Source organism: Topomyia yanbarensis, chromosome 2, assembly GCF_030247195.1.
Source record: "Topomyia yanbarensis strain Yona2022 chromosome 2, ASM3024719v1, whole genome shotgun sequence".
NCBI classification, from domain to species: Eukaryota; Metazoa; Arthropoda; class Insecta; order Diptera; family Culicidae; genus Topomyia; species Topomyia yanbarensis.
In genome coordinates, this window is record NC_080671.1 from 20,984,356 (window position 1) to 20,994,589 (window position 10,234).

At 41.8% G+C, this 10,234-nt stretch overlaps 1 protein-coding gene across 1 annotated transcript in view; it reads left to right on the forward strand.

Moving 5' to 3' along the window:
- LOC131679221 (WD repeat-containing protein 75) overlaps window positions 1–10,234 on the forward strand; it is a 35,635-nt gene continuing 25,401 nt past the window's right edge. The window contains exons 1-5 of the mRNA XM_058959884.1: window positions 1–275; window positions 339–1,365; window positions 1,421–2,708; window positions 2,768–2,928; window positions 2,991–3,191. Coding sequence (XP_058815867.1) covers window positions 106–275; window positions 339–1,365; window positions 1,421–2,708; window positions 2,768–2,928; window positions 2,991–3,191 — 2,847 coding nt within the window. The 5' untranslated portion in view covers window positions 1–105. The remainder of the gene's footprint in view (window positions 276–338; window positions 1,366–1,420; window positions 2,709–2,767; window positions 2,929–2,990; window positions 3,192–10,234) is intronic.

A 10,234-nucleotide genomic window follows, 5' to 3' on the forward strand; every position in this document is an offset into this window, starting at 1 on the left:
TTTGTTTTGACATCCACTCTTCACCGCAGTAGTATCGCGTGTGCTGTGGACTAGGTGCCCATAGCTATAAATTTCTATTCCTATTACCGGTCAAAATTTAGTAAAATGTGCATTGAAACCAGTGAAATTGTACAGCCCAAACCCGTAACTAGTAACATGAACAAATCGGTCCTCTCAGATAAGTGCGAACAAGATAATGGTGATGGATTGCGAATTCGTCGAATTGCCGGAGGGTGTATGATAAATCGTCCACCGTTGTTTTCATCGGATGGGGAGTGAGTATTGCATAGTTTTTCCTTTCTTTCTCCGGATATTAATCAGTTTTGGTGGATTTGCAGTGTAATTTATGTTATCTGGGACAGAGTCGTTCGGGCGTTCAGTGTGACTACCGGTGAAGTTGTACGAGATTATGACGGAACGGATGACGATATTTTTGGTATTCTGATCGATCGAAATAACCGGAAGTTACTATACGGATGTACCCACAATGGTCTGATTTTGAGTTGGAATGTTGATTCTGGTGTACTCCACGGCAAGAGAGAAATTTTACAAAACACTAAACTGCAAGTGAACCACTTCAGCATATTGTACGATGAGAACGATGTAGCAACATTTCTCATTAGTGGTCAATCGAGCAAAAAGCTCATTTTGATCTACTGCCCTGCCAAACAGAAAATTCTCCAGTCTTTCTCGCTAGATGGAAAGGTAAACAGTACCAAAATAATACTAGCATCCGGTGGAGACAAATTGAACTTCTTCGCCTTCATCACGGATTCACTGTGGCACTGGGCAGTAATCAAACCAGAGATTCGAATAACAACGCGAAAGCACTGTAACGATGTTCCGCCGAGGGTTGTGGCTTGTCATCCGACGCAGGATATTGTGGCCGTTGGCGATAACATCGGAAGGGTGGTTTTGTATAAAAACTTCCTCAAAACAGCACAAGCCGTCCCGGAAACATACCACTGGCACGCAAACCCGGTGCAGTGTGTGACATTCTCTCACACGGGAACGCACTTTTATTCCGGCGGACTGGAAAGGGTACTGGTTAAGTGGACGGTAGGGGATCAGGCCAATAAGGAAATGCTTCCCCGGTTGTCGGATTCCGTGGTGCAGATTGCCGTGGCACCGGAAAATGTTCGCCTAGCATTGTGTACCGCTGACAACGGAATTCAAATTCTTAATGCACTGCAGAAGAAAACCGCCACGGTGCAGAGCTTTTCGAGGATTTCCGATGATTATACTGGGCGGAATCCTTTCCCCATCGGGATAAGGGTTAATCCCAGGACGCAAACGATGATTTTGAATGGTAGAATCGGATGTATTCAATTCTTTTCGACTTATAGTCGATCCTTGCTTTACACGGTAAGCTTAACATGTTTTGACTAATGTTTGCTTCATACCTTTCCTCACTTTGCAGCTGGATATTACACTGAAAAATTACAATACCGTAGAGCAAAAGAAAGTCATCTATAATACCGTGGTCACGAAGGTTGCCGTCAACTCCTGCTGGTTGGCTACTGTTGAAACGTGGAACGATAACCGTTACTCGACGGAAACACGACTGAAGTTGTGGAGATATGACGAATCCCGCCAAAATTACACACTCAACACAAACGTGGAAAATGTCCACCAGGACGGCGTCAACGGGTTGGAATTCTCCAGCAGCATCAAAGAGAAGAATTTGCTATGTGCCACAGCTGGAAAGGATCGTTGTGTAAAAGTATGGTCCGTTGAGGAGATTGAAATCACCGGCGGAGGAGAGAAATTGGTCTGGGTGTGTGTTGGTCGAGTGGACTATAAAAATTTTCCGGTGCAAGCGATTTCCTTCTCCCAAGATGGTTCTTTGCTGGCTGCTGGTTTTGGGAATGTTCTGTGTGCTTGGAGTGCTGAAACATTACGACTAAAATGCGTCCTGTCTGCTCCCGCTGGTTACGATGGTGGTGTGAATCGAGTAGTGCTCTCCGTTCCTAACAAAAAGAAGACAATCAGTAAAAATGAGTACATGGAAAAGAGATCGAAAATCATACAGCAGATGCTGGAGGTGCTGGAGAAGAAGGATGCCACTGCATTGTTTAAAAATGCAAAAGCTAAGAAAAAAGATCGTTTAGTGAAAAACAATACTAATCAAGTTGAGAAACTTTCTTTGGACGAGAAAAAGCATGCTTTCAAGAGAGTCCAGCAGCATAACGAACTTTCACTGCTGCAAAAAGCGGAACTCTTCTACAGACTGGGTATTCAATGTAAAACAACTGAACAAATGAAGCAAAAAATCGAAAAGAAATTGACTAAAGCAAAGAATATATCGACACAAGCCGAAAATCACCTTCAAAAGGCTATTAATGAACTTTGTACGGATGTTAAATTTCGAAGCAAAAGAAAATTGCACTGCTACCAGCGACGAAAGGCTTTCAATCCAGGTTTAGCTCAATTTACCTCTTTGTTTGACGGTGGGAAAAAACAGCAATCGTCGAAACAGCCGCAGGAAAGTTACAATCAACAGCCTATAAAAACCGTAGCTTACGTCAAACATGTTCTTTTCTGTCACGGAGAGTATTCACACTTGGTTGTGATGTGTACGGAAAGCAGGCTACTGGTTTGGAATTTATTGACCCTAAGGATTCAAGTAACTGTTAATCTATCCGTGGAAATGATTGTCATTGATTCATTCACAAATCTGATTGCTGCCTTTACCAGTGATAAAGAATGTGAGTCTTTATTTGTCTAAAGTTCATTTGACGGAGCTAATCGAGTACATTTATTTTAGTGTATATTTTTCTACCAAACATACCGATGCCACTTTATCACCGGAAAGATCTACCAACGGTTTACGGTTCTGCTTGGATACCGCGCAGATACCCGAAATCCCAATCGCTTAACGTAGACTGGCAGGCGGTGTCGCAGCTTTACTTTCTAAATCAAAATCAGGTAATATCGGTGTTGCACTATTACGGTGCCCTTGAGTACTAACTTTTCCCATCACACCATAGGAACTCCTTCATTTGGTGTCCGATAGCGACGAAGAATCGCTTGGCCCTGTTGTATACATGAGCGAAGTGCTCGGCAAAGGACTGCCCAATACACCATTTGCGGCTATGTTGACAAAGCAAACTTCCGGAGTGCAACCTTCGGCGAACGTGAATACGTCTGTTGGACCAATTGGAGTAGCTGGCAGGAGCAGTGTCAAGGAGGTAAGTAAAACTAAAACAGCGTATACCGGTTGCTATTTTATAGGCCTTTGTGATTTTAAAATGTGGATTATGTTCGATTTCTATGAACTTGAAAGGTATACAAACTTTAAGGAAACCCTTCAAACTTCGAGAGAACTCAAAAAGCCTGTCATGTTACACCTGCAGGATCAACGACAAGATATTATTTTACTGCGCATCAAGTATTTGTCCCGTTCCCAAACTGGCGACCGCGATGCGATGCCGGAAAATTCAAGAAATTTTACAAAGACAAGAATGGCTGATGCTGTTGCGGTGATACTTCCAGATTTTGGAAGTCGGGTGCTCTAATGTGGTTCGTCCAAGCTGAGGTTCAATTCTTCTTTGCTGGGATCCAAAATCGGTTCTTCGCAATATTTTTGATCCGGTAGCACAACTACTAAGAAGCGAACTAATACAAAGCAGTTAAGGACCGTCTAATCTCTCGAGCTATCAACGCAGGCTAAATTAGAATATCTTTTGAATTCTTTCGATTCGGGCGACATGCGTGCGATCCATCTCCTTGCTTCAATGGAAGAACTTTCTGCTGGGTTTAATATAATTGAGGAACTCCTAAAAATACTGTTTTTACAACGAGCATAAAAGCTATCCTCTCCATCAGCGACGGTAGTCTAACCAAACTTGCGGGAATGGCGGATAAAATATGCGTTTCATCAGGTCTGCAGGATCTCGATGCTCATATTGTCGCACTCTTTGCAGAGGTTCGCCAGTAGAAGATTATATCGACCGCTAGCCGAAACCGAAGCCGTTCATCTGTTCGACAGCAAGATGCCATCTGGTGGTAACACAGAGAATTTGGTTCTAATGCTCAACAATGCCATTCGCCGTGTCGTTTTACAACTACAAAAAACTAGGCACCCTCTCATCGCAGACGGCGGAGCTGGGAAGTTTTGAATTCAGTACTATATCAGCCGTCTTATAGTTTTTGTTAGGTAAGCAAATAAGCTTTTTCTGATCAACATCGGCTCAAATCATTCGATCATTCCTGCCACGTCGAAGGAAAAACTGAAGTCGACCGAACCTGGCCAACTTCACGCTGCCAAGGGAAGTATTATAAAATCGTATGACAGCTGTTTTATAACCACCGACCAAGGTCATCGCCGAATATTCAACTGTAATTTTATTATCGTTGATGTTAGCACGAAGCTGATTTTCTGATCGCCTTTGGAGTTATTGTTCATCTTAAGTATCGTCGGTTGATCGACTGGAAGAATAATCTGCATTCACTTGGTGGAATATCAAATACTACTTTGCATAGCGTACCGACAATTAACATCGAAAATCCCTTTCGCGAAACGCTAGTTGATTTCCGAGACATTTCACTACACAACACTCGGGATCACATAATGATATTCCTCACCATATTCAAACCAAAGAACCTCCACAATCGTGACAAGCTGACGGTGAGCTTCAGACAAGTTGAAAGCCGCTAAGAAGGAGTTCAAGTAGATCTGAAAACTTGGAATCTGTCGCCGTTCCAGTAGCTGCTGGGTAAGTCTTTTGCATTGTATCCCTAAAAAAGGGTCAGTGAATGTTCGTGGGTGAAACTGAACGCTGTAACAATACCTGATCGCTGCCCGGTACCGCATATTCATGCTTTGATGAATGTCCTGCACGGTAAATCGATCTTTACTACTCTAGATTTTGAAGGCGCACATTATCAAATTCCAGTATGTGATATACCAAATGGACTGTCATTCAATTTCGCAAAAAGTATTTTCGCACAGAAATATGCAGAATTTCTGGGAATCAAAAACGATACAAGGAAACTGAAATAGGATGAGCAAGCCTTATCGACATTTGCTACTGCGTAACCCGGATCTCTCCAAGCGATTAGGATTGAAGATAGATCCTTCCTTATCTCAGCACACCGCAAAAAGAGGAGGATATCATGCCCACAAAGTCTTGTGGGTGCTTTGCTGTATGCAGCAGGAGTGTACGAGACCAGGCCAGAAATGTCCGCGTCCATATCCTGACGAAAGGTCAGCAAACTGACGGATACTAACTGGACTGAAACGAAACAAGCGCTACGATATCTGAACTGGCACTGCGCAGATTAGGCTCTGTCTCGGCGGTCCGTGCCCTCCAGAAGGATATGCTGATGTCGATTGAGCGGGTGATTGTTGGGATAGAAAATCGAATCACGGATTTTTAATGAAGCTAGGAATTGGACCGATTAGCTGGGCTTTGAGAAAACAATCGTGTGTGATTTTCTTGTCGACCAAAACGGAGTTCATTGGGCTGGCGGGAGGAGTTCCTATAGCTAGCAAAGTTGATGCGTGACCTTGGCGAGGATGTTCTGTAGTAATCCACGAGGACAACCATAGCTGCATCAGCATGCTGCATAGAAAAAACGATACTCGGCGCACCAAACTATGACTTTTCGATGAAATATTTCTCAACGGAAACGGTGAGAGTCTACTCGAACCTTCAAGAAGGCCTGAAATTCGTAACCAACGGCACCCTCAGCCAGCTTAAGCTCAGCTTTCGGATGGATCAAAAACGAATGACTAAAAATCACTCCAATTTGTAACCTCCAAATTACTACGCTACTACGACCGTCAAAAAGCACCGTTCGTCGTCAATGTACAAACCGCACAAATGCACCTCGAAATCCAACGAGAGAAGGCCATTGTACGCAGTTTTGTCTACTGGCCTCAACTCAACGAAGAAATAGCAAGCTACGTTCGATCTTTCTACAGTCGAATCTTTGCTGCAATATCTGCATTAAAAGCAGCAATTGCTTATGATTACGCAGGCCCACTGGAGGGCGTGTTCTACCTAGTCATCGTGGACACATACAGTAAGTGGTCGGAGATTCTTTAGACTAAGTCGATCGTTGCAAAGGCCACAATCAACCTCTTATAAAGTGTGTTCGTCAACAAGAAAATGTCATATATTCTAGTGTCAGATAAGAGCACAGTTTACAAGCGCTGAATTGGTTAATTAAGGTTGGACAGAGAAAGGGTAAAATTCGCAAACGAAAAAAGCAGTTTTTTTCCACACCGTATGTCAGATCTTCATAAAAATCAATCAGCAGTACTGTAACAACATTCTACATACGCTGATTGATTTTTATGAAGATCTTACATACGGTGTGGAAAAAAACTGCTTTTTTCGTTTGCGAATTTTGCGCATTCTCTGTCCAACCTTAAACCATATGCTGCTTTTGTCTTTTTCGATCCAGCTGACGTTAAAGATACGAACTTTTTATTCGCTTGTGGGTACGTAATATGACAAAAATAAATTATTTTATAAAAATGAATTATTATGAGCACACCTTATATTCTATCACGTTGGCTCCTATCCTTTTGCTGGATTAACTGCCAAAGATGGCAATAAGCCCGATGGAAGATCGCCTGCAGAAGCTGATGTACAAAAGTTGACTCAGAACGTCGTTAGAATTCCTACGTGTACCACACAACCGAGCAGCAAAGTCGACGAATACGGACACGGATCATCAATTCTGGTTGTTCGTTTCGAAAGACACCATGTACACCAAAGTATACGCTTACAATAAGTGCACCTGGACTGGTTGTGGAAAAATCATTACTTTGTCTGAGTAAATAACAGCAAGATGATCCGATCGCACATAAACCAGTTTCAGAATTACGGTATAGAAATCCGCCGACCAAGAGAAAAGCATATTTTGCTGCTGGGCATTTTGCTGAGCGACTCGTAATCTAGTACAAACAACATCCTCGCCGGAATCCCAAATGGAACTACAGACTCGGATGTCATCTAATTCGGAATCAAGGAGATAGAATGTTTCGCCGTGAGACGATTACGCCATACCTGATTGTACAATACAGTGCAGCGAAACAAATTATGGCAGATAATGTTGCTATTGAACATGGCTTTTCGACAAAGCTGATTAGGCTGTTTTGTGCCAAGTGAACCACAGGCCTCTAGATTTAGTGTGAATTGTCTCGAGAACAAAGGAAACAGTGGATTATTCTTGTCATCATGAGTAAAGTTGACGAAAAAGTTTTACTTTGACCCAACGTTGCTGCTGGAATTTTGTTCAATACGACCGAGTTTTTGTGAAGTGAAGGTGAAAATCAACACGTTAGCACAAGCCGAGTGTCCCGTTTTACAGAAACACGTGGTTTAAAGTTACAACGTAGAAATCAAGATTTCCGCGTATAAAGAAAATGAGTAGATAGATGCAAGGCTACGTGACCTATCACTTCGTACCCCTGCTGAGCCAATTGCAAAATGCATGTCGCAATAAGGAGCAGTAGAATCCGTTACACCTGATACTTGAAGAAACTTCTTCTTCCCTGCCTGAACCACAAACGGTGTCCAAATTTTTGGCAGCTGTTCAGACCACAATAACAATCACAAAAGAAGCATCCGAAAAAATCATTTGTAAGTCATCGGCAAGGAAGGTAATAGCAATGACGACGGGTTTACACGGGTCAACCGAAAGAGCGAGAAGTAGAGAACGTCTGATCGCGGGCTCTAAGACAGCTTCAACGATGATGATCTGGACGCGAAAAACAAGAGCTAATTAATTGACTTCCTTCCTCAGACATATGTTACGCCCGCGAAAGAAGGTCTCCAATAACTAACAATAAAAAGTTACGAGATCCAACGGATAAATAACATTTGCTTGTTTTTTGACATTGAAAGTGTCTTACTGCACTATCTGGGGTGCGGTGTCATTCTAAAATCTAAAATCTACGCTTCTATGAATGACGTCATCCTCGACTATTTAAAGAATATTGCTCGAGCGAGTTCATTCTCCCGTCGAACGTTTGGTCGTAAAGAACAGCAGTAGCAACCAGGTATGTTGACAATGCGCTGCGATGAGTGCTGCATTTGATCACTGCTACCGCTGGGGGTGGGGACGACGGCAGGTCTAGGCATCCAGCGGCCAAGCGCTCGCGATGTCCTCTTTCCATGGCTCTGATTGGCTGTATTGATTTTGCCGATGACATCATCCTCGGATATATCTTGAGCGTTTTTTCAAAACGTCATATCTGCAATGAGTTAATCTCTTTGTTTACTTTCTCTTCTGTTAATAATTCGGTCACTTTAACATTTATCCCTCAACTCTTTGCATAATATGCTAGTTAAAACTACCGTCTTTCGATCTATACTGTAAAATAAGTGAAAAGTGTTATAGGGACGCCGTAAAAATCGAAAGAGAAAGTAAACAAAGAGAGTAACTCATTGCAGATATGACGTTTTGAAAAAACGCTCAAGATATAACTTTAAGCATTTCTCGGGTGAGCTCATTCTCTGGTCGAACGTCGGAGCGGAGACGAAAGCAGTAGCCGACAGATATATTTAAATTATGCAGTGCGCTGTGTACTGCTTTGCTCATCACAACTTGAGAGTCACGGCACTCAGTGCTAGTTGAGAGCATGCCGTTGCGATGAATCTAGTACCGCGTTGCTTTTGCGACACTAGAGCTTATAAACTGACAAAAAAAAACAAATCGGTTCTCAAATTGGGAAAGCCGATTGTTTTCAGCTTCATGGAACACCTTAAAGCTCGGTGTATTTACACAGGCACACTCTCGTTCATTTCGATTTATTAACCGCACTGGCTGTTGTTTAAAACGGTATGCATAGATCGAAATGGTAAAACGAAAATCAAAGCGCGACTAAAATATTCGCTAATTTTAAGTCATTTAAATAAAACGAAATATATTATAATTAAAAGAAAGAAATATATTATAATTTAACTCGAAGTTGAACCATGGCGACTGAACAAAAGTAGGTTTCAAAGCAATTGTTTAAATACGCAATAAATAAATTTTCAAATGAATGCATATCATATGCATGGTTTAGCACTGTCTAAGTACCTAATAATATATATTATACACGAACTTTAATCCATGTAGTCCTACGATTCCAGGCTCAGGCTCTCGAATCACAACATGTTTATTAGGGTAGTTCTTTCTAGCTTTCATATATGTGCGGTAAAACTGTACACACTTTTAATATTATGACAAACGATTTAAAATGTTTGAAGTATTCGTAAAATATATCGGTCAGCGACTTCTCGACAAAATGAATACTTTGTCCGACCATATCCGTGAAGAGAGTAAACGTGCGATATTTCGATTATTGTATCGATTTTGCGGGCTGCTTTAGGCAAGACTAAGAGAAACGAAAGCAATGAAATTGAAAGATAGGTATTCTAGAGCAGTGGTTTTCAACCTTTTTCGTTCCATGTACCCCTTTCCGAATATTGATCCCCATGATGTACCCCTTTCTGAAAATTGTTTACCATCATTACCCTGTAGGGTTGCTACCCCTCCGGGTTTGACCCGGAGACTCTAGTTTTTGGAGAGGATCTCATGGCCTCCGGGTTTTGCATCTATTTCTCCGAGTATAGTGATACGATGAATAATTTTAATTCAATATGTTAAAATAAAATCTCCGGTGTTAATGTTGACTCTCCAGAAGCGAACCTGGCCAGGTAGAAAAAATTTGCTACTTTGTTGGAACCTTCCTAGCGACTATGATGACGAATAACCAAATAATTTGAGCCCAGCAAAAATTTCTCAGTGTGCTTCACAGATGCTACCGCTTTCCTGCCTGCTTCACGGTACTTAGCTGGGGCAGAGAGCAAAGGTTGTTCGGCTGCTCCTCCGCAGCGTGAGTAGCCGGTGCTTTTGGATTTTTTTTTCGATAGCCAAGGAAGTGAAATTTCACACCTATCTAAGTGGACAATACGGTTTACAAATGCGATAAATTTACAGCTAATAAAAAAGCTCAAAGTAGTGGTGTGCATCATGCTTTGCCAAAACCAAACAACAAACGGTCAATGTGAGTCAATATTGCTGATTGATACTTCGACGAGTTACAAAAAGAATGAAAGAGTTTTTACTTGTCTAATTTAAACTCAGCAGATAGATCAGATAGGTTTGAAGTGATTCTATAAAAGTCTATTCCAGGTGAGTAAAAAATTTCTGGCGAAGACCTTACCAAAGGTGGTAACCATATTACCCTGTAAAAAAAGATTTTTAATTGGATGAATGCCACAATTTT